Genomic DNA, 24,181 nt, shown 5'->3' with positions numbered 1-24,181 from the left:
TGGTGGCCATCTGTTTGGTGGAGGTGGCTCGCCGCCATCCAGGCCACCGCTCTCACACGTGGCGTTTCTCAGCTCTGTTTTTAATTGCTAACTGATGCCGTCTCCCTGCATTTAATTTAGCATTTGTTCCCTTATCTCCGTCAGGGTGAAGAGGCCAAGCGGCATGAGCAGCCTCCTGGGGAAGATTGGCTCCAAAAAGCAGAAGATGAGCACACTGGAGAAATCTAAACTGGACTGGGAGAACTTCAAGGAGGAGGAGGGGATTGTGGAGGAGCTGGCAATCCATAACCGAGGGAAAGACGGGTAAGAGGGACTTTATCTAGTAGTAGCCCAGCATTTCCCACCACTGCATATACATGTAGGGACCCCTCGCTTGCTACAGAGAGTTCAGCAAACCCATGGGATTTCTTAGGGATTTGTTCTAGGGGTGCATAAAGCCGGTAGCTGCTCTAGGTATCACAGGGAGACAGGTAAGTCTGCCAGCAGCTATTGCTCTCTGCGAACCTCATGAGTTCTTCAAGTCCAGCCAAAGTAGAGTCTGGCTGTGCTTTATCTTCTCTCCCGCGAAGCGGCAAGAGATGCAGCGTGAACCAGTCTAATGCAGCACTCCCACGAGGAAACGCAATTGCCTTTGCCCCCTCTTCTTTTTTTTTTTTAAAGAAAAACAAAAAGAAAAAGTCTCAAATTGGGAGGTATGATTTTTGTTCCGCTCTTCGAATGACCCGTTCCAGCTGCGTCTGTCCCCCCTCCTCCTGCGTAGTGACGTAGGCAAACCCAGCACAGCTGGCAAGGTGCGTTAAAGATTATGGCAGCACTGGGCGCTGATGGTGTGCGTCAGGCGACGTTCACTCCAATGGAGTTAATGGAAGTGTCGTAAAAGTAAATGGCGATGCTGTAAATAAAACAGAAAGTTAATAACGAGCACTGCAGGGAGGGATAATAAGATCAGAAGCGGCGTTTCCACTGCAAGTGCTTTGCTAAGCTCTGGGAAAACGTAACCTGCTTATTGGACAGCTCATAAAATGTATTTTTATTGTAAGCTGTTCTTTCACTCTGCGGGAAAAACTCCGAGCTTCTGCATTCCAACAGACTGGATTTTGTATTTCAGATAGATTAACTGCTGGGTTTTTTGAGTTCGGCCTTGCACCCTTCTCCATCATATCTGTTTCTGGACACTCGCCCTTGAACAAAGAGAGGGATTCAGTAGGAGTGCTGGAGGGGGACAGGGTGGTCCCCTGAGATCCTTGAAATCCGAGGAGGGGAGCGATTTCCATCGCAGATGGGTGTGCACCAGGTCATCACCGGTGCCGTCTGCGGCGTGGCCAGTGTCACAGTCAGAGCCCTGTGCGTGAGGCTCTCCGCTGCAATGACCCGTGCCAGGAGTCTGGAGGCAGAACCAGGCCGTGTGCCGGGCTCTGTCTGAGACAGAGGAGGAGGAGGGTGAGCTTCTCCCACGAAGCCCCATCAGGAGCTGCAGGCTGCTTTGGGAGAGCCCTGTTGCTCTCTGTGGCACCTGGCTGGCTTGTCCCGATGGGATGCGGAGTGAGAGTTTGCCCTACGCAGACATCTGAGCGACTGCCAAGTATGTCACCAGCTTTGGGCTCTCGCTGCTCTGGGCTGGGCTGATGGCGGTAGTACCACCATTAAAGTCCGGGCCATCTCCTGCCAACTGCTGAGACACGCTGTTTCTTTCCACAGTTGGTGGAATGAGCCTGAATCAGGGTCCATCATCTCCGCTGGGCCGTACGCACCCAGAACAGGCCAGGCTGCCCTGCGTGAGCATTCTGTGGCTTCTCTGGCGTGTTCAAACCCAGCACATCAACCTTTCTTGGCCAGTGGTGTTTCCTTTCCCACCCTGCACAAGCAGGACAGCTCGCTCTTCATGCCTGGCAGGCCTTTCCAGAGAGGCTAACGTAACGGTCCTTGAAGGCTGAAGAAGGGATCAGCACATTGAAAAGATGAGCAAGGCAAAGCAGCAATTTTAAGAGCGTCTGTAAGCTTGGGCAGCTTTGGGTTTTGCTGCCCGTCACATCCCAGGCTAGAAAATCCCCTGGGCTGTTGGCAGGTGGTTTTTGTCATTAAGCAAACGAGAAATGTGATGCTGTGATAACTCTTGACGCTCCTGACAAATCTCTTTGTGCTAGCCAGGCACGTAGCGTGAGGGCATTAACCAGTGAATTGCATCCGCCTTCGAGGCAAAGGAAGGGAGAAGGGCCGAGCACCCGTGGGCGCGCAGCCCGGTGCGTCTCTGCGCGCAGGCCACCTGTAAGCGGCCGTGGTGCTGCTGCCAGCCTGCCCGGGGGACAGCTGCTGCCAGCTGCGGGGCGTCTCGCGGGAGCCCGTTGTCCCTTGCAGCCGCCTCTTCTCCTTTAATGACGTCGGCTCCGCTCACCCTTCACTGGGCAATCATTTACACGTCTCTAAAAATCGCAATGAGCGGTTGTTAACCCTGCAACCCGGGCGGGAGGGAGTGGGGCGCTGCCTTTGTCCCTGTGCGTTAGAAACCTCTGGTCCCTGCGTGTCCCGCTTCGCAATTAAAAACGTCTGCCTGACGAGGAAAGCCATGACTCGCTCCTGGAAGCATCTGCCCAACGCCACGCGTGCCTGCGCGCTGCAGAAATGGTCCACGCCTGTCTCGAGGAAAGCGGGAGGCATTGCTGGTCGCTCAGAGGGAGGGCAGGCTCTGTTTCTCGTTTTCCTGGGGCCCTCGCAGAAGCTGCTGTTCATGGGCCGGAGCTCCTCGTGCCTCCCCGGCCCCTCTCCGGCAGAGACACGTGCTCGGCCAACACGCCAGCGGCTGCGTAAGCAACGGGGCTGCCGCGTCGCTCTGCTGCTGGTGCCAGTTATCAGCCAGCTGCCGCCTGGCCCCAGGATTCCCGAGGCGGAGGGAGGGGACGCGTGCTGCCCCGTGGCTGTGCCCACCCGTGCCTCTGATTTTCCGCCCTTCGTATCCCCAGCCAGTGATTTGCATTCCCCCGGCAGCGGGACCCAGGCTTGCGCAGTGACCGTGTCGGATCCTGGACGCCTGTCCTGGATTCGAAGTGAGGGGCTGAAGTAAGGAGCCGAGGCAGCTGTCCCCTCCACTCTCGGTCTCTCCGCTGTGCTTCATAAATGGAAATGTGCAGCGGCCTCATAACTGGGCCGCCTTTGTAGGGCAGGCCCAGTGGGGCAGCAGCCCTGCGCCGGGCGCGCTGGGTGACCACGACACGGACGGGCAGCACCAATGGAACCGTCCCTGGCGCGGTTTGCCGCTGCCCTCCTTCGCAGCGACAGCTGCTTCTCCCGACACGCTTCCCTTCCGCGGCTGCGGCGCACGGCTGCCCTGTGTCCACATGGGCTGATCATTCACAGGCCAGCGTCGATGTGGGTAGCAAAGGTTATTTGGACAAGCACAGGACGGGTGTTTGCACCTCGCTCATGAGCTTGGCGCGGCCGTTGGGCAGTGCCTCGCCGCTGGGGCGACCAGAGACGGAGCCGTGGCTCGGGCGCAGGGCTTGGGGCGCAGGGGGGCTCGCGCCCACCCCACAGACCCGCTCCCTCCCTGCTTGACACGTCAGTACGAGCCGGCCGGGCTTGTCCGCGGGCTGTGTGCCCCACCAACCCCGGTGTACGCATGGGTAGTGCCGTGCAGGGGCTGTGCTGGCCCCCGCCGTGCTTTTCGGTGCCCGGCCAAGGACAACGCCGCGGGGTAACGTCACAGTTCCTCCTCGGTGCAGAGCCGCTGGCTGCAGCCGTGAGACCGTATTCCTGGTTCGTGATCCGTATCGAACCCCAGGAGCGCGTCCCGGCCCGCTGGAGAGGCACACAGCCGCGGAGGAGGAGGAGGAGGAGGCACGGACCCCTTGCTGGGCTTGGGAGAAGGGAGGTGCAGAGGGGCCGAAGGAGCTTTGCGTTCCGTGGCTGGGACTGCTGCTGCCTGGCGGTCGGGGTGCTCCCAGGGTGACGGCAGTAACCCCGGTCGGTCCCTGGCCTTCCCGGCTGGGGTTGTGGTTGGCGTTCCGAGGCGAACCACAGCCCCGGCGATGTGACGCGCTGCGATCCACAACGTGACACCCCCCCCCCCCCGACTTCCTTCCCGTGGCCTCTCCGGGAGCGGGTCACCTCCCTGGCCGCGGGGCCGAAGGGAAGCAACGCTGCCCTGCCCGCCTTTCCTGCGCGGGGAGAGGGCCCCAGAAGAACCACTCCTCGCAGCCGGCCGGGCTGAGCTGACCCGGTCGTGTCAGCGCGAGACGGGCTCGGGCTGCGACGGGAGCGGGGTGGCAGCAGGGGCGCGCGGGGCTGTTCATCCACTCGCGGGAATCGCTCGCCGGAATGGATTTGGATTTATTCGTTTCCGCTGATGACTGAGCGGGCAGGAGGGTCGGGGCCGTCCCCCGCAGCAAGGGCGAAGGCGCGCCGGTGCGGGGAGCACGTCCAGCGCCGGTTCAATGGCTGTGGCGGAAAGCGGAGACCTCGTCCCCAAAGGCAGCCGAGCCCCTCTGTCCTCGAGGGACCGCTGCGGGCGGCGGGAGGGGGCTTCGGCCTCCCCGTGTGCACGCTGCCAGCCAGCCGGGAGCCTGGAAGCCCCACGGAGCCCGCCACGCTCCTCTTCCCTGCGGCCTCCGCTCCGGCTTTCAAGCACCGGGCTTCTCTGGTCACCGGTGGAGAAGCCAAAGGCGGCGGCTTGTGCGTCTCATGCCGGCGCAAAGCACGGTGACCTTGTCACAACAGCTGACCGTTTGCCCACCCTGGAACAAACGCAAAACAATTGTGATGATTCAATTAAAGCTCCCGGTTTGAATTGCAATTTCACTCCCTCTGTAGGTTAATTAGGAGCACAGCCCCGGGCTAGCTGTGGCAAGGGTTTGCAGCACAGTACATTAAAATTCAGCTGCGTGCCATTAATGAGCGGCAAGGTGCTTTTCCAGGTGCATGCGTGCTTGCCGTCTTCCTCGCAGCGCTCAGTGCCTCGCTGGGAGGTGGGAGGCCGTACTCGGCGGCGGTCGGGAGCCGGGCTGTGGCTGGGAAGCCCCTGGCCCTGCTCACCATGCGGCTGCAGCCGTGCTGGGTGACGCTGCCTGCGTCCCCAACTCTCCCCGAGCCTGGCGTTGGCTCGTGGCGAGGACCGCGTGGCTGTGGCCGGGTTGGAGAGGGGCTTCGCTGCGGGGTGCCGGGGCAGCCTCAGAGCGGCCGCTCCTGCCGAGGACCTGCCCTGAGCCCCTCCAAGTCAACGTGAGGGTCATTTCTCGGCCGTGAGAGAAAAGATCTGGAAGCAGAAGCAGCCAGCCCGTGGCTCCAGCCTACGGGGACCCCTCACCCCAGACCTCAACAAGTCCCCAGCAGGCCACGGAGCAGTTTTGGTGTCCGCAGGAGACGCTCAGTGCGATCACTGGCTCATGGAGGAGGCAGACGCCGCCTCCTCTCCCTGCTCGTCCCCTCGGATGGGCTTTGCCCCGGGCTGGGAGCAGTGCTGGCTGCTGCGGGCAGCGCTGACAGCCCCCGCCGTTGTCTCCCTGCAGGTACATCGAGAGGAAAGCCTTCCTGGAGCGCGTGGATCACAGGCAGTTCGAAATCGAACGCGACCTCAGGCTGAGCAGGATGAAGCCCTGATGTGCTGGGGGTGGCCGCGGGGGACCCTGCTCCCTCCTGTGCCCGAGCGCTGGCGGGGGCTGCCGGCCACCGCCGGACCAGCAGGCACGGAAACCGTTCTCTACCCAGGACTCGGCCTGTAGGTCGCAACGTACAGGTTTTTCCTTTTATTGTAATAGTTTGGGGAGGGGGTTTGTCAGTGGGCAGGGGGCACTTTGAGGGTTCAACGGTCCAGCACGTGACAGAAGAGACTGGCGTGATTCTGGCAGGCGGCTTTCCAAGGAGAGGAGACAGTGGCACCCATCCTTTGCCAACCCCGGGTGCTTCTGGCGGCAGGAGGGGGCTGGGAGGGTGCTGGAGCCCGGGTGAGGCTCGGCCGGTGTATTTGGTCAAGAGAGGAGACGCAGGAAGGTCTCGTGGCTGCTGTGCACGCACAGGCTGTGGGATTCGGGGCTGGAGCCCTTCCTTCTCCCTGCCCCTCCGTGCTGCGCTCCTGCCCGGACAAAGCCGAACTGTCTGTACTTGTTTGTGGGGTCTGATGATGCTGGGGAGAGGCTAAGCAAGCTGATGAAGAAATCCTTCCTTGTTCGCGCTGTCAGGAAGATGGGAGCAGCTGCAGCAGGCAGGACGGGCCAGGATCCGAGCGTTCACGTGAATAAAGTATCCCATCCCGACACCCGTGTGCGCTGGCGGCGTGGTTTGTGCGGGAAGCAGAGGGCAAAGAAATGAAGGGCGGCGTGCGGTGACGAGTGCCTGACCGCTGTCGTGATAATCCCTGCTCAGGTGCCCGGTGCCTGCCTTCAGGGTCGGGGCAAGCGCCGCCGTCTCGGCCATCCCTGCTGCCCTGGCTGGCGGAGTCCAGCAGCTCCCGATGTCCGGCCCGCGCGCGTCCTCGGAACAGAGGTGCTGGCCGGCCTTTCCCCACGGGATGCTCCGAGCCCGCTCCGTGGGGCAGCCCGTGCCGGGGGGAGAGCGGCACAACCCCGTCCTTCCTGCTACCAGGCGAGCGATGCTGCCGCTGGCCCCTGCCCGCAGCTCTGAGCGTGGTCTTGGCTGTGGGCTCGCATGTCCGCTGCGGAGTTGGCCCTCGCTCTGCGGCCACGTGGCGGCATAGACGAGAACAAAACACGGCGTGCTGGGGGGGAGCTGCTGCCCTCGGCGCCCTGTGCTGCACAGAACGGGCTGTCACCGACCTGCCGGAACGAGCCTGGAACCGGGCAGGAGCAGAACAGCGGCGGGTGATGACGTGGTGTTGTCTCCACACGCTGCCAAGCCTTCTGCTGCACTTCGCTCTGCTGGGGCTGAGGAGCAGAAGAGGGGGCACTGGGGGTCTTCCTCACCCTGTATCACCCCACAACCACAGTCCTGGGTCCTGGCACGCCGGATGGAGGTGGGGAGGGGTCACAGAATCCCAGAATCCCAGCATGGTCGGGGTTAGAAGGGCCCTCTGGGGATCACCCAGCCCAACCCCCTGCCCAAGCAGGGTCACCCAGAGCAGGCTGCACAGCACCGCGTCCAGGCAGGGTTTGAATATCTCCAGAGAAGGAGACTCCACAGCCTCCCTGGGCAGCCTGGGCCAGTGCTCCGTCACCCTCAGAGGGAAGAAGTTCTTCCTCGGGTTCAGCTGGAACTTCCTCTGCTTCCATTTGTGCCCATTGCCCCTTGTCCTGTCGCTGGGCACCACTGGAAAGAGTCTGGCCCCGTCCTCCTGACACCCACCCTGCAGATATTTGGAGGCATTTCTAAGGTCCCCTCTCAGCCTTCTCTTCTCCAGGCTGAACAAGCCCAGCTCCCTCAGCCTTTCCTCGTAGGAGAGATGCTCCAGTCGTGGCACCCCAACATGGGCCGGGTCCCTGGGGGCTGCCGACCGCAGTCCTGGCCACGGCACAGCCATCCCGGCTGCTGCCTGCCATGTCGGGCCTCCGGCGCGGCTGCATTTCAGGGCTCGTTCTGCTCCAGCATCTGGGGGTCCAGAAATGGGAGAGATGACTCCGTGCGCTGTGTCATAAGCAAGAGCTGAACGGTGATGCAACGGGGGGGAACCTTTGGAGATCCCAACGGCCAGAGGCACTAAATCCAAAGCCATAAAGAGCTCCGGGCTGTGCCCAGAGAGAGCTCTGGAGCGGCATCGGGCTCCGGGCGGCTCGGGGGTGGCTCTGGATGTACACGCGGGCTGAGGGGGTGTTGGTGGCATCTGGCCAGCACAGGCGCACGGGTAAATTGGGAAAATCGGTGATCCCAGGGTGGGGGATCCTGCCCGCCAGCCCAGCACTGCTCTCTGAAAGCGCTCCAGCCTCTCTTCTCCGGGGTTTTTCCTTCCCTTCAGCTGAGCAAATGTGGAAAATTTTGAGATCTTGGAAGCAACCTGACCCGCTGGAGAAGGGCGGTTTAATGGTGGTGGCCGAGAGCCTCGGCTGCCATCTCTGCTGGGCTCCCTGGCTCACGGCAGCGCGGCTGCCCAGCTCGGCTCGGCTGGAGGGTGCCGGGCTGCAGTGCCAGCTCCCGGCCCAGCAAGCTGGGACGGGCTCGGTGGGACGGCCGGGAGGCAGCCTCCAGCCTGGGGCTGATTCCCGGCTTCCTCTGCGCGCGGCTGGATCGTGCATTCCTCGCCTCTCTTTCCTGAAGACGAGGAGCGATTTGCAGGGCTCCAGAAAACACGGCTTGGCTGCTTAGGAAGGAAAAAAAGAAAAAAAAAGCCCAAACCCCACTCCGCTCGTGATTTCCATCGCCCAGCCGCCTGCCCATGAAAGGGGGTGGCCCTGGCACCCGCCAGCCCTCAGCATCCCTGCCAGCCCTGAGCTTTCTGGCAGGAGCAAAGCTCCTGGGAGATGCAGGTCCCTCTTTTGGGACGTGCCCACCTTGAGCCGCCTTCTCCGGGAAGCTCCCGTGTCCTCCGTGGGTCGGGACCCAGCCGGGCCATTTGCTCGGGATCATTTTGGCCCTCCGAGGAGTCCCTCATGCCCCGAGCATCACCTCGCCCCCAGGAGCTCCCCCTTCCCCGGCCGCCTGAAGGGGCCCCTTGTGCTTTTAACAAGGCAGCGATTGTGTCTGCGTGCCTGGACGGTCGGGGCTTTTGCCGCCGCGGCCGCGCTCCGGAGCTGCGGTGGAACCGGCTGCCTCCGACCTGTGCCCGCGGGCTCGCCTCCATCGAGCTGCTCAGCGGGCTCTGGGGAGGCTGTTATGGGGCCGCGGGAATCGCGGGCAGGGAGGTCACATCGAGCGTTGAAAGCTGCTTCGGCGATAGGGATGTGGGAATAAATGTCCGGCTCTCGGCGTGGGAGGAGGTTGGGAGCCGCCTGCCCCGGCCGTGCATCCCGTGGGCCATCCCAAGGACCCTGTCGGGGTTTGGGTCTGGCTGAGCAGCCACGGAGCGAAGCCGCGAGCATGACGGTGTGCCGCGCCGTGGGGACCCGGCCTGGGCAGAGCTGATGCCCAGGAGGAGATGCTGGGGGGACCACATCCCCTTCTCCAAGCTGTGGTGTTCAGCCTCTCCCACCTCTTTTCCGCGCATCCTTGCGCGGTACCGCAGCCAGCCCTTCCCGCTCCCAGCAGCGAGCCCGGCCGGGGGCGAGGATCAGCGCCGGGGGATGAACGGGGAGATGAACAGAGCCACTACTGTTGGGGCAGCCCGCGGCCCGCGCTCCGCCTCGGCTTTCCGGGAGACGCGGGGGTGCCCCACCATCCTGCTCTCCGGAAAGGCGAGCAGTCTCCCCCGCCATCTCCTCTCCACAGCTACAAACCGACCCAGCGCCACGGGAAGGCGAGGGGATAAACCCTTGTTGTGATCCGGCTGGGTCCCGCGGTGTTACACGCCGAGAGAACCGTCCTCATTATTTCCAGAATATCGAAGTCTAATAAATCCCACCCTGCCTTACAGGATTTATTTCTCCGCTCACTGCTAGGAGACGCAGTCCCGTGTAATCCTGTTGCTGCTCCAGGAGCTTTCTGCGGGACGGAAGTGGCGGGGCCGCGGGCAGGAGCGGGCAGCCCTGACTGGAGCCACTGGTCCTTGCTGGGGACGGCTCCAGCCCCGCCGGTGTCCCAGTGCCACCCCCTTACCCGGGATGTCCCGGAGCTGTGCCCTGGAGTGGGGTCACCGAAACGCATCCCGTCCGACCACGGCTGGGCATTAATCGGCAGTTAGCTAATTAACATGGCGTGGTGCCAATTAACATGGCACAGCCTGCTCCCCTGGTCCCACGCCCACCCGTCACACTCCCCCAAACCCCTCCGACACCTTCCCACGTCAGGACCCAGCGGGAAAAGCCAGACAGAGCTGGTCCCGGCGCAGACAGACCCCGCCAACGCGGCGGTGGCCTGCCCGCTGCGGGGCCGGACACCGGGGACGCTCTCGAAGACGATGACGGACGGACACAGGGCTACGGCTGGAAATTTCACCGGCGAGGTGTTTTCCATAGCAGCCGTTGCTGGGGCAACCTGCATCCCCAGCAGCATCCATCCCGAACCACCCAGCCCTGCGCCCGCCCGTGCCGGAGCATCCCCAGCGCCGCAGGGCGCCCGTGACGCTCCCATTTTTATCTTCTTTTCGGCATTTCATTTTCCTTTTTCTGGGGGTGGGGGAATCTGGCAGGAGAGCTGCGGGTGCCCCGCCGCGCCCCGGGCGCTCGGCTGCCAGCTCCGGGCGCGCAGCAGATGCCAGCAGCGGTTTTGGCTCCGACGCACCGAAAGTGGCCGGGATGAAGAATCGACGGCGGACACTTCGAGCCGAGTGTTGCCGCGGGGAGGGGGGAAAATAAAATCCCGGCTGCTTTGGAGCACTAAAGTGGGGAGCTCGTGGCCCCTCGGCACCAGCGGGGGGTTCACCCCGGGGATCCCAGGAGAGACCCTCGCTGCCGGGCCCTCGCCGGGCTCGGGGAAGCGAACGCACCGTGTCCTCGCGGGATCGGCTGCGGTGGCGGGAGAGGGGCCGAGGAGCTCGGAGCCGTTCCCAAGGGTGCCGGCGAGGCTCGGTCCCCGCGCTGTCCCCAGCAAGAGGAAACCACAGCCCTCCAGCTGCGCCCGCCGCGGTTTGCGGGCGCGACCGCAGCCCTGCCGCCGGATGTCTCCTCACCGTGGCCGTGCCTCAGTTTCCCCTCCCGCCGGCGATGCCCTGGGGAGGGCGCGGGGAGGTTGCCAGTGCCGGGGGACGGTGGTGGCCGTTCTCGGGGAGCACGTGCACGGCCGAGGTGCGCGCCAGGCCTGCCGCGGCAAGCGCCGCTCGCTCGCCAGCCCCGCGGCTCTCACAGCACGCATCCCCACGGGGCTGCCGGGGACCCCTCGTCTGCCTTCCCTTGGCTCCCTGCACGCCCCTGCAGCTCACGGGGAGCCCCGCGGCCGCCCGCCTGGCTCCGTGCAGACGCTGGCAGCGCCGGAGCTGCAGGCAGGGAGCGCGGCTCAGCGTGCGGCGGCAGCAAGCCGGGGCTCGCCGGCCGTCGGGGCGGCTGCGGGCCACGTGGCCGGGCTGTTGGAACAGGCCGGGTGGGCAGCGTGCTGGCTGCCGCCGTGTGCCGGGCGTGCTGTGGCATGCCGTGGGGTGCCAGGAATGCCATGGTGCGCCATGCTGTGCCGTGGCGTGCCATGATGTGCCGTGGTGTGCCATGATGTGCCATGGCATACCGTGGGGTGCCGCGTGCCGTGGGGTGCCATGGGGTGTGTTGGCATGCTTTGGCGTGCCATGGTGTGCCGTGGTGTGCCAGGCTATGCCAGGCATGCCATGGTGTGCCATGGTGTGCCATGGTGTACCGTGGTGTGCCAGGCATGCCGTGGTGCGCCATGCTGTGCCATGGTGCAGCATGCTGTGCCGTGGCATGCCATGATGTGCCGTGGTGTGCAGGCCATGCAGCTGGGGGAACGCAGAGAAGGGACAAAGGGTTTCAAGGCCGGGGTCCGGTCCCGCTGCCACCCCCAGGTGGGACTGGGGACCCCCCCATGATCGCCCCCCCGCCCAGTGCCTGCCCCTCGTGCTCCCCGCTGCACCCCCCCTGCCCGGCGTGCACCGCTGCCTGCCCAGAACCCGCCACACGCCCGCCACACGCTTTGCACACACACAGCCCCTGCTGCACACACTGGTCTGCGCTGGAAGGCCGTTACACCCCTGTAACCCCCCCCTTACACCCCTGTAACCCCCCCCTTACACCCCTGTAGCACTCCTGTTGCACCCCCCGTTACACACCCACACCACCCACTTGCACCCCCGTCTCACACCCGTCAGCCGGCCCCATACCCCCGCTACGCCCCCAGTGCACCCCCGACCCCCCAGAGCTCTGTCAGATGTCAGAGACCCCCGGGACTCCCCCCCGTGCCTGCTGCACACCCTTTGCACGCTCGTTACCCTTTGGTCACCCATTGCACACCCTTTACCCTTTGCACACCCATCACACACTCCTTACACACCTGTTACACACCCATTACCGGTCACATGCCCCTTGCACACCCCCGTTGCACCCCCGTTACCCTTTGCACCCCCATTACACACCCCTTGCATCCCCATTACACCCCCTTTGCACCCACATTACAAGCCCCTTGCACCCCTGTTACCCTTTGCACCCCCATTACACACCCTTTGCACCGATTGCACACCCCTTGCACCCCCATTGCACCCCCATTACCCTTTGCACATCCATTACAAACCCATTACCCTTTGCCCACCTATTACACACCCCTCGCACCCCCATTACCCTTTGCACCCCCGTTACACCCCCACTACCCTTTGCACACTTGTTACACACCTTTTGCACACCCGTTACACACCCTTTGCACACCTGTTACATGCCCCTCACACCTATTACCCTTTGCACACCCATTTCACACCCTTTGCGCCCCATTACCATTTGCACACCTGTTACACACCTCTTGCACCCCCATTACCCGTTGCACACCCCTTACACTCCCATTGCACCCATTACCCTTTGCGCACCCATTACACACCGCTTGCACTCTCATTACCCTTTGCACCCGTTACACCATCACCCCTTGCGCATGCGCTGCACACCCTTTGCACACCCATTACACACCCCTCGCACCCCTGTTCTACCCATAACCCTTTGCACACTCATTACACTCCCATTACACACCCTTTGCACCCCGTTACACCCCCTTTCCACTCCCATCACACCCCCATTACACCCCCATTACACGCCCTTTGCCACCCTGTTACACCTCCGTTACACACCCTCCGCGCCCCCTTTACCCCCTCCCCCGCACACGCCCCGCCCCCCCGCCGCCCGCCCGCTGCCCTTTGCACCCCCGGCCCCGCCCCGCCCCGCCGGGCCCCGCCCCGTCCCCGCCCCCCGCCGGGCGGGCGCAGCCAATGGGAGCGGGCGGGCCGGCGGGCGCGGGCGGGCCCCGCGCGGTGCTGATCCCTGCGGCGCCGCCGCCGCCGCCGCCCGCCCCCGGCCGCGGTCGCGGTCCCGGTGCCGGTGCCCCCCCCGCGGGAAGATGAACTACCTGGTGAGCAGGGGCCCGGCGGGGGGGCGCGGGGCGGCGGCGCTCGGGGTCCCGGCCCCCCCCCTGGCGCGGAGGGGGAGGAGGGGAAAGGCTGCAGCCCGGCCCCCCCCCCCCCCCGCGGTCCTCCCCCCTCCGGGACCCGGCGGCGGAGGCCGGGGCGGGGGCGGGCGGGGGCCCGGCCCCGGCGTGGAGACGGCCACGGCTGACTCACCGCGCTGGCACTTCCTCGGCGGCGGGAGGGGAGGGGAGGGGAGGGGAGGGGAGGGGGTGGGGGAGGTCCCCCCCCACCGGGGAGGTGGAAGGGCCCGGCCCCTTCCCGGCAGCACCTCCGTGAGGCCGGGCCGCGCTCCGACGGGGAAGGCGGCGGCGGCCGGAGCCGGGGTTGGGGGGATCCGGTCACCCAGCCCGGCGAAGCCCCCCGGGCCGTCGGAGCCGGGGTTGGGGTCTTGGGGGGTCGGGGGGATCCGGTCACCCAGCCCGGTGAAGCCCCCGGGCCGTCGGAGCCGGAGTCGGGGTCTTGGGGGGATCCGGCCCCGCAGCCCGGCGAAGCCCCCGGGCCCCCGGCGGGATGACGGCCCAGCGGCCGTCGGGGCCCGGCTCACCGCCGCGTCGCGGGGCTCTCCCACAGAACGTCCTGGCCAAGGCGCTGTACGACAACGTGGCCGAATCCCCGGACGAGCTCTCCTTCCGCAAAGGAGACATCATGACGGTGCTGGAACGCAACACGCAGGGCCTGGACGGCTGGTGGCTCTGCTCGCTCCACGGCCGCCAGGGCATCGTCCCCGGGAACCGCCTCAAGCTCCTGGTCGGGATGTACGAGAAGAAGCAGCAGCAGCAGCAGCAGCAAGCGCCCAGCCCGGCGCAGGGCCAAGCACCGGCGCAGCCGCTGGTGCCGCCGCCGGCCCTGCCGTACCTCCACCCGGGGGGTTACGCCCCGCCGGCGCCCGCCGCGCAGTACACCCCCATGCACCCCGCTTACGGCGCCCAGGGGGACAGCGTCTACCTGATGCCCGTCCCCGGCAAGGGACAGCAGGGTCTCTACCCGGCGCCCACCGGACAGTTTCCGCCCGCCGCAGCAAAGCAGCCACTCGCCTACCCGAAGCAGACGCCTCCCCACGCCGGCCCCGGCCAGGAGATCTACCAGGTGCCTCCCTCCCTGGGCCCGGCGGCCGAGGCGTACCCCGGGGGCTCCGCCAGCCCCCCCCAGGACCTCTACCAGGTTCCTCCCCCGACCGGTCAGGCTCAGGACATCTACCAGGTGCCCCCGTCCTTGGACGCCAGGAGCTGGGAAGGGCACAAGTCCCAGGGAAAGGTAGGACGGGGGTCTTGGGGGGGGTGGCGGGGTGCTCTGTGGTCCACGGGGGCAAGCGGGTGCCAGGGCCGTGGGGCTTCGGCTTTTGTGATGGGCGCAAAGCCCTTGCGCCCATCATGGGGGGTTGGGTGGGCTTCCTTCCCCCTGCACTGGCAGGAGCGGGCGCACTGGGTGGGGGGGGTGGTCCCACTTGGTGTGAACTACCCAGCTGCTTGGAGATGCCCCTCGGCCGGACCCCGCGGCGCTTGGCGCGGTGCTGATCTGTTTTCTCCCTCCCGGGAGCTTGGGCAGGGAGCCGGTGCCGGCGTGTCGCGGCCGTGCCGGGGAGCCTGCTGGCGCTTGCCGGTTGGGTTTACCGGCAAGGCAAGGGTGAGCCACCAGCCTGTCCCCAACATGGGGATCCCATGCTGGATGCCACAACCCTCTGGGTTTGGTTATTTGCCGCTCTTGTCTCCCCACGGTACGGCAAGGTACCCTGCGGGCGTTGGCAGATCCCTGCCCGCGGCTCGGTGCCCAAATCGGCTGCTCCCTCCCGCATGCCGCGGCCGTGCCGGCTGGGCTTTGTCTCTCGCCGAAGCTCGCCGCTATAAATAACCGGTGATATCATCCGAGGAGCATTGCCCGCCTGACCGGGGAGCGCCCTCCTGTGGGCACCGGTTTTTTTTGTCCGGCGCCGGACGGTCTGGTGCGGAATCCGGCGTCCGTCCTCTCTCCGTCCATCGTTGTGTTTTGGGGTGCTCAGTGGTGCCCACCGCGTCCTTTTTCTCCCCCCCCGCCTTTTGCCAGGTGCTGGTGCCCACCCGCGTGGGGCAAGTGTACGTCTACGACTCCCCCAAGGGCGAGCAGGATGAGTACGATTTCCCTCGGCACCTCCTCTCCGCCGGCTCCCAGGAGATCTACGACGTGCCGCCGGTCCGAGGGGGGGTCCCGAGCCAGTTCAGCCAGGAGGTGAGGATGGGAGGGGGTCACTTGCTCCATCGCACCTCAAGTGCTGTTGCTCAGCGTTGGGCCCCTCACTGCAAGAAGGACATTGAGGGGCTGGAGCGTGGCCAGAGAAGGGCAGCAAGGCTGGGGAGGGGGCTGGAGAACAAGTCTGATGAGGAGGGGCTGAGGGAGCTGGAGCTGTTCAGTCTGGAGAGGAGGAGGCTGAGGGGGGACCTTCTCACTCTCTACAGCTCCCTGACAGGAGGGTGTAGTGAGGGGGGGATTGGTCTCTTCTCCCAAGGAACCAGCGACGGGACGAGAGGCAATGGCCTCAAGCTGCGTCAGGGGAGGTTTAGATTGGAGATGAGGAAAAATTTCTTCACTGAAGGAGTGGTCAGGCGTGGGCACAGGCTGCCCAGGCAGTGGGGGAGTGCCCATCCCTGGAGGGGTTCAGAAAACGTCTGGATGTGGCACTTTGGGACATGGTTTAGCAGGCGTGGTGGGGTTGCGGTGACGGTTGGGCTTGATGATCTCGGAGGTCTTTTCCAACCGTAACGATTCTGTGATCCAGCACGCGAAATGCTCTGGCGCAGCCTGCGACCCAAACCTGGGCAAATTACACCCAAAACCGGGCACGCTGTGGGTCTCTGGGCTGCTGCTGGTGCCTTCGTCCTTCTCAGCTGGTACCTGGGAGGAGGTGGGTGCCCGCTCTGTCCCTGAGACACCGTCCTGTGTCCTTCCCCCCCCCTCCAGGTCTACGACACCCCCCCCATGGCAGTGAAGGGTCCCAACGGGCCGGACCCGGGGCAGGAGATTTACGACGTGCCCCCCAGCGTGGAGAAGAACCTGCACCAAACCGTAAGTGCCGCCGGGATGCTCCTGGCTCCTCCGTGTGGGAAAGACGTTTTCCACGGTGAGAACAATCCTTCACCGGGACAACCTCCCCTGGGACCCACGCGGGGTCTCCGGGGCGCGGGGGGACGGCGTGCCGGGTGGTCTCGCCCAGGGGAGGAGATGAGGTTGGTCCAGATGACCTTCCAAGGTCCCTTCCAACCCGGGATGCTCTAGGATTTTGCGATTCCCACCCCGAAGGGCAGGTGGGATGCCGGGGGTGCCGCGGCAGAGCTGCACCAGCCTCCCCAGAGGTGCCCACGGGATGCCCGGCTCAGTCCTGGCGCTCACCCGGCACCAGGGTCCGGCCCGTGCCGTGGCAGAGTGCGGCGACGCTGACGGCGCCCGCCGCGGTCCCCGCAGGTGTACGACGTCCCGCCCTCGGTGAGCAAGGACGTGCCGGACGGGCTGGCGCGGGACGAGACCTACGATGTGCCCCCCGCCTTCGCCAAGCAGAAGGCCTGCGACCCCCCCCGCCACCCCCTCGTCCTGGCCCCACAGGAGCCCTTTTTGCCGGAGGACGTCTACGACGTGCCGCCAGCTGCCGGGAAAGGCGCCCACGAGCTCCCGCCCTCCCACGAGATCTACGACGTGCCCCCCAGCCTCAAGAAGCTGGGGGGGTCAGCTTTCCCCTCCCGGGAGGTGTACGACGTGCCCCGGGACCTGCACGCCCCGCGCAAGGGCTCCCTGGACGCGGAGGGCGAGTACGTCTACGACGTCCCGCCGCAGGCGGACCGCGAGGCCAAGGGCGCCGACGCCAAGCGCCTGTCGGCCTCCAGCACCGGCAGCACCCGCAGCAACGTCTCCACGTCCTCGCTGGACACGGTGCCCGGCAAGGAGCCGGCCAAGGGAGCCGGCAAGGAGCTCTCCCTGGACTTGGACGTGGCCATGGAGACGCTGGCCAAGCTCCAGCACGGCGTCGGCGGCGCCGTCTCCTACCTCATGTCCTTCATCGGCGCCAACTGGCGCAGCCCCGAGCGGATGGAGGCCAACGCCGCCGGCATCCGCGCGGCAGCTGAGGGCGTCCGGGCGGCCCTCCGGGACCTGCTGGAGTTCGCCCGGGGGGCGGTGGGCAACGCGGCCCAGGCCTCCGACCGTTCCCTCCACGCCAAGCTCAGCAAGCAGCTGCAGAAGATGGAGGAGGTCTACCAGGCCCTCGCACGGCACGGCCAAGCGCTGGACGCTTGCCACTGGGCGCCGAGCGCCCTGGCCAGCAGCGGCAAGCCGGGCGCGGACGACTTGGAGCACTTCGTCACGCACTCGCGCGGCGTCCCCGACGACACCAAGCAACTGGCCTCCTTCCTCCACGGCAACGCTTCCCTCCTCTTCAAACGGACAAAGCCGGCGGCGGCGGAGAGCGGCGGCCACGGGCCCCCTCACCCCTCCGAGAAGGCCAGCAGCATCCAGTCGCGGCCCCTGCCCTCCCCGCCCAAGCTGCTGGCGCAGGAGTCGCCGGACGGGCCCTACGAGAACAGCGAGAGCGGCTGGATGGAGGACTACGACTACGTCCATCTCCAGGTGGGCACGGGCAGGGGGGCTGTGCCGCGCCAGTGGCTCCTCGCCACGGAGCCGGTGGGCGGCCCTGGCTGCGGCGATGCTTCTGGTGCCCACCTCTTGCTTTTCCCCCCCGGCTCGGGGACAAGGCTGGTGTCGCTGACCCCCGTGTCGCGCCCTTTCCTTCCTTGCAGGGCAAGGAGGAGTTCGAGAAGACCCAGAAGGAGCTGCTGGAGAAAGGCAACATCATCCGGCAGAGCAAGGACCAGCTGGAGCAGCAGCAGGTGACGGAGCCGCGACGGGCGGGTGGGTGGGCGGCAGGGTTTTGGCTGCCGCCGTGCCGTGCCGTGGTCCAGGGACCCCTCTTGGGTGGCTGTCCTCGTGGTGGGCTCCCATGCCATCATCACCTTGCTCCTGGAGAGGAGCCTGGCACGTCCCTTGGTGGTGTCGCCTGAGGCGGGTGGCCACGGCCACCATGCTGGTGGCTCCGGGGAGGGGATTAGGCGCCGGATCAGTGGTCGCCGTGCCTGACGCCCATCCCTCCCGCAGCTGAAGCAGTTCGAGCGGCTGGAGCAGGAGGTGACGCGCCCCATCGACAGCGACCTGTCCAACTGGAGCCCCCCCCAGCACTATGGCCCAGCGCGGGGCGGCGGGGCCCTGTGTCCGGCTGACCGCCAGCTCGTCCTCTTCTACCTGGAGCAGTGCGAGGCCAACCTCACCACGCTCACCAACGCCGTCGACGCCTTCTTCACCGCTGTCAGCACCAACCAACCCCCCAAGATCTTCGTGGCACACAGCAAGTTCATCATCCTCAGCGCCCACAAGCTGGTCTTCATCGGGGACACGCTGTCCCGCCAGGCCAAGGCCCAGGACGTCCAGCACAAGGTGATGCACTACAGCAACCTCCTCTGCCAGATGCTCAAGGAGATCGTGGTGAGCACCAAGGCGGCCGCGCTCCACTACCCGTCTCCTGCTGCCTCCAAGGACATGGTGGAGCGCGTCAAGGACCTCGCCAACAGCACGCAGCAGTTCAGGATGGTGCTGGGCCAGCTGGCGGCCGTGTGATGGCCCCGGGCTCCTTCTGCCCTCTCCGTGGCCACCACCCCAGCCCCAGACACGTGTCCCCACCACCACCAGCACCACGAGAGCCCTCGACGTGTACATAGAGACTGGTAGAGGGATGAGGGGCTGCGGCCATCGTCCCCCAGCCTCCTCTCCTTCATCCCTCTCGCCGGGGACCAGGAGTGGTGTCGGAGCCGTGCCCCTAACGAAGTGAAGCTCCCTCCCCGCCGTCACCTCTCCGCGCAGAGCCACCGGCCGTGGGGCCGTGTCCCTGTGGGGACGATTTGGGGCGATGCCACGGGTGCTCCGCTCACGGGGGGCTCCGGAGCAGTCTCCGGCGGCCGGCGGATGGTCGCGGCATGGAAGCCAGCCCTCGGGGTGGGACGGTGGGGCAGGGAGGGGGTGTGCTGTCTCCCTGGGGGCTGTGGAGAGGGGTCCGCGGTGGGGGGGGGGCTGGGGCGGGAGGGGTCCCACCCGCGCGTTCTCACGGCTCGGGTTTTCCAGCTGTAACGGAAACGCAGACCGAAACTGGTGCCTTTTGAAGACAGAGGAAGCGTCTGCTGGTTCCCAGAGCTGTGGCGGCGCGGCCCCCCGAAACTCAGCCCCCTGCCCCCCAGCAGCATAAAGATTTGCCTAGAAACTCCCCCCCCACCCCCGATCTCCTGGGTGTCTGCGTGTGCGTGCTCGGGGGAGGGGCTGGGGGGCCCTGTGTCCCCGCAAAAGGCAGCACGGCGCGTGGAGGGTGCGGGTGCCAAGGGGTTTAGGGGTGGGTGAGGGGTGCCTGACCCCCAGGGGTGGAGACAGGGGTGTCTGGGGGCCAGGGCGGTGTATCAGGCTGCTGGGAGCTTTGGGACGGGGACCGTGGCAGCCCTGGGCACCCATTTCATGTCCTGGGTATCCCTCCATGGGTATCCATCCATCCCAAACCCCAGGACAGCCCTGCTTCCCCCCATCCCTCGCCCCAGGCCCCCCAGCAGACCCCCAGCCCACCCGGCTGACCTTCCCCAGTCGGCACCGCGGGCACCCATCCACAGTCCCTGCATCCCTGGTCCAGGGCACCCGTTCCCATCCTTGGGACCTCCTTGGGCGCTGGTCCCACCGTGTGGATGGACTCCCTGTGCCTCCAGCTCCCACCAAGGGGGTCCCCATGCCTGGCCTGGGGTCCCGCAGATGACCGCAGCCCCACGTGTCCACCGCGGTGTCCCCACACCGGGCTGGGTGTCCCCGTGGAAGGCTGCGTGCCCCACGCCTGGCCCCATGTCCCCACGCCTGGTGTGTGACCGGAGTCCCCGGGGCAGGCCACATGTCCCCAGCCCTCCTGCCCCCCTCGGCTGGGGGTCCCCAAGCTCGGCCACATGTCCCCATGCCTGCTCTCTGTGTCCCTGTGGCTGGCCCGGAGCCCGGAGGAGAACACACAGCCCTGGGCCTCTGGGTGGCCCCTGGACCCCCATCCACATGCCCAGCACTGTGTCCCCTGGACCCCAATCCCCATGCCCAGCCCCATGTCCCCCAGTCCTGTGTCCCCATGCCCAGCTCTGTGTCCCCTGGACCCCTGTCCCCATGCCCAGCCCTGTGTCCCCACTCAGCCAGGTGTCCCCTGTCCCCATGCCCAGCCCCATGTCCCCCAGTCCTGTGTCCCCATGCCCAGCTCCATGTCCCCTGGACCCCTGTCCCCATGCCCAGCCCCTGTCCCCTCCACGTGTCCCCCAGCTGCCCTGCACCTGCCCGTCCTGGTGCCACAGCGAGGAAGCAGCGCAGTGGGCCTGGCAGCGTTCGTTACCTGCCTCAGTTGGCCACCAAGATGGAGTCGATCCTGTTGAGGAGCTCGGTGATGCGGGCGTAGACGCCGGGCACGCTGGGGTCGCTGGTGCTGCTGCCCCAGGAGACGATGCCCGCCAGGATCCAGGCGTCGTCCTTCTGGCACAGCAGCGGGCCCCCAGAGTCACCCCGCGGGGGGCCAGGGGCACCCACCATGCAGGAGGAGGCACCGTCGGCGCCCACCATCACGTCGGCAACGCAGTACCCCCAGTACTGCCTGCGCTGGGCATTGGTGAGCAGGGGCAGGGCCACCTGCTGCAGCACCGCGGCTTGAAGAGGCTGCGGGCGAGAGGGGCCGCACCAGCGCCCGCACGGCAACTGGGGACGGGGGTGGGACTGGGATGGGAAGGAGGGCGGGTTGGGGATGAGGATGGGGATGGGAATGGGATGGGTGTGGGGATTGGGGGTGGGTATTAGGATGGGGTATGAGGATGAGGATGGAGGATTGGGATGGGGGTCAGGATGAGGATGAGGACAGGGGATGGGAATGGAAATCAAGACACGGATGAAGAGGAGAGCGGGATGGGGATGGGGATGGAGATGGGGACGGGAATGGGTCAGGTGTGGGGTTTGGGGGTGAGTATTAGGATGGGGTATGAGGATGAGGATGGAGGACAGGGATGGGGATCAGGATGAGGATGAGGAAAGGGATGGGAATTGGAGATGGGGATGAGGAAGGGGATGGGCATAAGGATGAGGATGGGGATGGGGATAGGGACAGGGAAGAGGATGAGGATGAGGATGAGGATGAGGATGAGGATGAGGATGAGGATGAGGATGGGTCCAGGAAGGGGGATAAGGGCAGGCATGGGGCTAGGGACAGGGATGGGGACAAGGACGAGGATGAAGATGAGGACAGGGATGAGGACAAGGATGAGGATGGGAACAGGAATGGCGAGATGGGTGGGCATGGGGCTGGGGACAGGGATGGGGCTGGGGATGCGGATGAGGATGGGGATAGGGACAGGAATGGGGATGAGCACGGGTATGGGGCTGGGGACAGGGAGGGGGCTGGGGACAGGCAGGTAGCGGTACCATTGGGGTCCGTGAGCCCCCAGCCGGTGGTGACGCAGGTCAGGCCCCCCGGGAAGTTGTCGGTGGCCTGGGGCAGGCAGGCGGGCGACACATGTGCCGACAGCTGCGCTGGGGTGGCCAGTTTGAGCAGGGTGATGTCGTCGCGGGTCGTCAGCATGTTGAATTTGGGGTTCTTGAAGACCTGGAGCAGGTGGCACCACTCTCAGCGCCTGCACTCCCAGCCAGGGTGCCAGGCACCGAGGGCTCCACGGGGACTGACAGGGACAATGGAGACTGATGGGTTCCGTGGGGACTGACGGAGACCTTGGAGACTGATGGGGGTCACAGGGACTGACAGGGATCTTGGAGACTGGCAGGGGTCCCAGGGACTGATGGGGACCCCAGGGACTGACGGGATCTTGGAGACTGATGGGGGTCCCGGGGACTGATGGGGACTCCAGGGACTGATGGGTTCCTGGGGGACAGACGGGGACCCCAGGGACGGACAGGGACCTTGGAGACTGGTGGGGGTCCCAGGGACTGACGGAGACTCCAGGGACTAATGGGTTCCTGGGGGACAGACGGGGACCCCAGGGACTGACGGGGACCTTGGAGACTGATGGGGGTCCCAGGGACTGATGGGGACCTTGAAGACTGGTGGGGGTCCCAGGGACTGATGGAGACTTCAGGGACTGATGGGTTCCTGGGGGACAGATGGGGACCCCAGGGACTGACGCGGACCTTGCTGGGGGTCCCAGGAAACAGCCCTGTGGGTCCCGGGCAGATGGGGTCTCAGGGGTGCAGCTCCCAGCACAGGGGAGCAGGGAAGCAGCGGGGACTCATGGGGACCCGAGGGAGCAGACCCCAAGTCCTGGGGTGGAAGGGACCTGGGGAGCAGATCCCAACCGCGGGGGCAGATGGTGGCAGGGCCACCAACAGGGACTTGGGGGGACCCCGGGGGAAGCAAACCCCAAACCCCTGGCTGAGGCGCACCCAGAGAGCAGGTGACAACCCCAGGTACCGAAGGGTGCCAGGGAGCAGGGGCCAGTCCCCAGGCTCAGGACGATGGGGCCACCAAAAAGCCCTTGTCGCACCCGGGGCTGCTGCTGGCCGGGGAGCTCGGGGCTGCCCAGGGCCCCGCAGCGCAGCCCCCAGCCCGGGGGCACTGGGGAGCAGGGACCCCCCAGGTCACATCACCTGCAGGGACGAAAGGGGCCCTGGGTTCCTGACCCCCCCTGTCCCTTCGGGGACCTGGGGACACCCTGGGGACTCGACCCGAGGGGTGAGGAGGAGCCAGGACACCCAGGAGACCCCAGCCCAGGGATGCGGGGCACCGCGGACACCCCAGGGACCCTGAGCCTCAGGGTAAGGGGACCGGGGACCCCCTGGGCACTCGACCTCCACGACAAGGGGGACCCGGACCCGCAGGGCTCCCATGGCTGGGGGTCCCCACAGGCACACAGCCCTGTGCTGGCGGTACCTCCTCGATGCGGGGCACAGGCATCCCTGGGACGGGGGCTCTGGTCACTCCAGCCCCGTGCCCTCTGGCTGCCGCTGCCCCCTCGAGCCCTTCATCTGCCCCACCAAGCCCCCGGCCCCACGCACTGTCCACGGAGAGGGTGGCATGGGCAGAGCCCGCCAGCGCCAGGCAGCTCGGCAGCCACAGCAAAGCCATCGCTACTGGTTGGGGCAGACCCTGCCCGGGGCTCGGCGCCTCTTATCCCCACCGCTGGCCTTGCCATCGCGTCCTGGGAGATAGCGTGGCACCCGGCATGGTGCCACCAGCACAGTGACAGCCCTGGCACCTTGGCCATCACTCAGCCCTGGCCCTGGGAACAAGTGGCAACTCCATGTCCCATCCCAGGAACAGGCTGGGAAGAGCTCTGCGGACCAAGCCCCGGGTGCTGGTGGGCACCGGGGTGCTCCGGCACCAGCCAAGGGCCCTCGTGACAGCCTGGGAGGGTGGCACCTGGAGGCAGTGACCTTGGCCAGGGCTGTAGGACGGCACTGGTGGGGTCTAAGTGCTGGCTTCAGTGTTCTCCTTGGCCTGGTGCATGGGGCAGTCGGTCACTGGTCAGAGGGTGGCTGAGGTTGGTGAGGAGCTTGGAGCTTACCTGGCACAGTCCCAGCAGGATCACCCAGGGACCATGCGCAGGTGGCTTCTGAGTACCTCCATGGATGGAGGCTCCACTGCCGGCCTGAGCAGCCTGTGCCCGTGCCACCCTCTCCATGGACAGTGTGTGGGGCCGGGGGCTTGGTGGGGCAGGCGAAGGGCTCAGGGGGGTGGTGGCAGCGGGGGGCCAACGGGGCTGGGGTGACCAGAGCCCCCGTCCCAGAGCTGCCTGTGCCCCGCATCGAGGAGGTAGCGCCAGCATGGGGCCGTGTGCCTGTGGGGACCCCCAGACACAGGAGCCCTGTGGGTCCAGGTCCCCCTTGTCTTGGAGGTCGAGTGCCCAGGGGGTCCCCGGTCCCCTTCTCCTGAGGGGTGTCCGTCACCGAGCTCCTCGACGGGATCGACTCCATCTTGGCGGCCGAGGCTGGCAATAAACGCTGCCAGGGCCACCGCACCGCGTCCGCGCTGCGGCACCGGGACAGGGGGGCGCGGGGCAGCTGGATGGCTGGGGGAGACGTGGAGGGGACAGGGGGCTGGGC

General features: G+C 66.1%; 3 protein-coding genes and 1 pseudogene across 4 annotated transcripts in view; 2 read left to right on the top strand and 2 right to left on the bottom strand.

The window, feature by feature from the left end:
• Positions 1 to 6,242, top strand: part of CFDP1 (craniofacial development protein 1) — a 67,403-nt gene extending 61,161 nt beyond the window's left edge. Inside the window, exons 6-7 of the mRNA XM_075434245.1 lie at positions 145 to 303; positions 5,499 to 6,242. Of these exons, the coding sequence (XP_075290360.1) occupies positions 145 to 303; positions 5,499 to 5,589 (250 nt within the window). The 3' untranslated portion in view covers positions 5,590 to 6,242. The remainder of the gene's footprint in view (positions 1 to 144; positions 304 to 5,498) is intronic.
• On the bottom strand, positions 5,736 to 8,502 carry LOC142362809 (uncharacterized; annotated as a pseudogene).
• A 4,434-nt stretch (positions 8,503 to 12,936) lies between these two features.
• On the top strand, positions 12,937 to 19,103 carry BCAR1 (BCAR1 scaffold protein, Cas family member). Of its 2 annotated transcripts, XM_075434244.1 has the most exons (7): positions 12,937 to 13,017; positions 13,643 to 14,326; positions 15,113 to 15,274; positions 16,004 to 16,108; positions 16,505 to 17,659; positions 17,830 to 17,919; positions 18,185 to 19,103. In XM_075434244.1, exons 1-7 carry the CDS (start codon positions 13,006 to 13,008, stop codon positions 18,698 to 18,700), a joined length of 2,724 nt encoding a protein of 907 aa, XP_075290359.1. In that variant the 5' UTR covers positions 12,937 to 13,005; the 3' UTR covers positions 18,701 to 19,103. The 2 variants fall into 2 exon arrangements, with proteins under 2 accessions (XP_075290359.1, XP_075290358.1); XM_075434243.1 differs by lacking the exon at positions 12,937 to 13,017 and having other exon boundaries at positions 13,457 to 14,326.
• Positions 19,104 to 20,482: 1,379 nt separating this feature from the next.
• Positions 20,483 to 23,204, bottom strand: LOC142362808 (chymotrypsinogen 2-like). Its single transcript, XM_075433429.1, has 3 exons — positions 23,010 to 23,204; positions 21,539 to 21,731; positions 20,483 to 20,784 (listed from the first exon to the last, which is right to left on the bottom strand). Exons 1-3 carry the CDS (start codon positions 23,202 to 23,204, stop codon positions 20,483 to 20,485), a joined length of 690 nt encoding a protein of 229 aa, XP_075289544.1.
• Between the last annotated feature and the right edge of the window lie 977 nt (positions 23,205 to 24,181).

Source organism: Opisthocomus hoazin, chromosome 12 (genome assembly GCF_030867145.1).
Source record: "Opisthocomus hoazin isolate bOpiHoa1 chromosome 12, bOpiHoa1.hap1, whole genome shotgun sequence".
NCBI classification, from domain to species: Eukaryota; Metazoa; Chordata; class Aves; order Opisthocomiformes; family Opisthocomidae; genus Opisthocomus; species Opisthocomus hoazin.
Note: the sequence above shows the minus strand (reverse complement) of the source record. Positions and strands in the feature narration are given on the sequence as shown.

Excerpts from the sequence above, each read along its gene's own strand:
- LOC142362808 (XM_075433429.1), bottom strand. The coding sequence starts at position 23,204 with ATGGCTTTGCTGTGGCTGCCGAGCTGCCTGGCGCTGGCGGGCTCTGCC. Across the intron at positions 21,732-23,009 it reads CTGTGCCCCGCATCGAGGAG|GTCTTCAAGAACCCCAAATT; the intron begins GTACCGCCAGCA and ends CACCTGCTCCAG. Across the intron at positions 20,785-21,538 it reads CCCCAATGGTACCGCTACCT|CCGCGGTGCTGCAGCAGGTG; the intron begins GCCTGTCCCCAG and ends AGCCTCTTCAAG.
- BCAR1 (XM_075434243.1), top strand. The coding sequence starts at position 13,583 with ATGACGGCCCAGCGGCCGTCGGGGCCCGGCTCACCGCCGCGTCGCGGG. Across the intron at positions 17,660-17,829 it reads ACGACTACGTCCATCTCCAG|GGCAAGGAGGAGTTCGAGAA; the intron begins GTGGGCACGGGC and ends CCTTCCTTGCAG. Across the intron at positions 17,920-18,184 it reads ACCAGCTGGAGCAGCAGCAG|CTGAAGCAGTTCGAGCGGCT; the intron begins GTGACGGAGCCG and ends TCCCTCCCGCAG.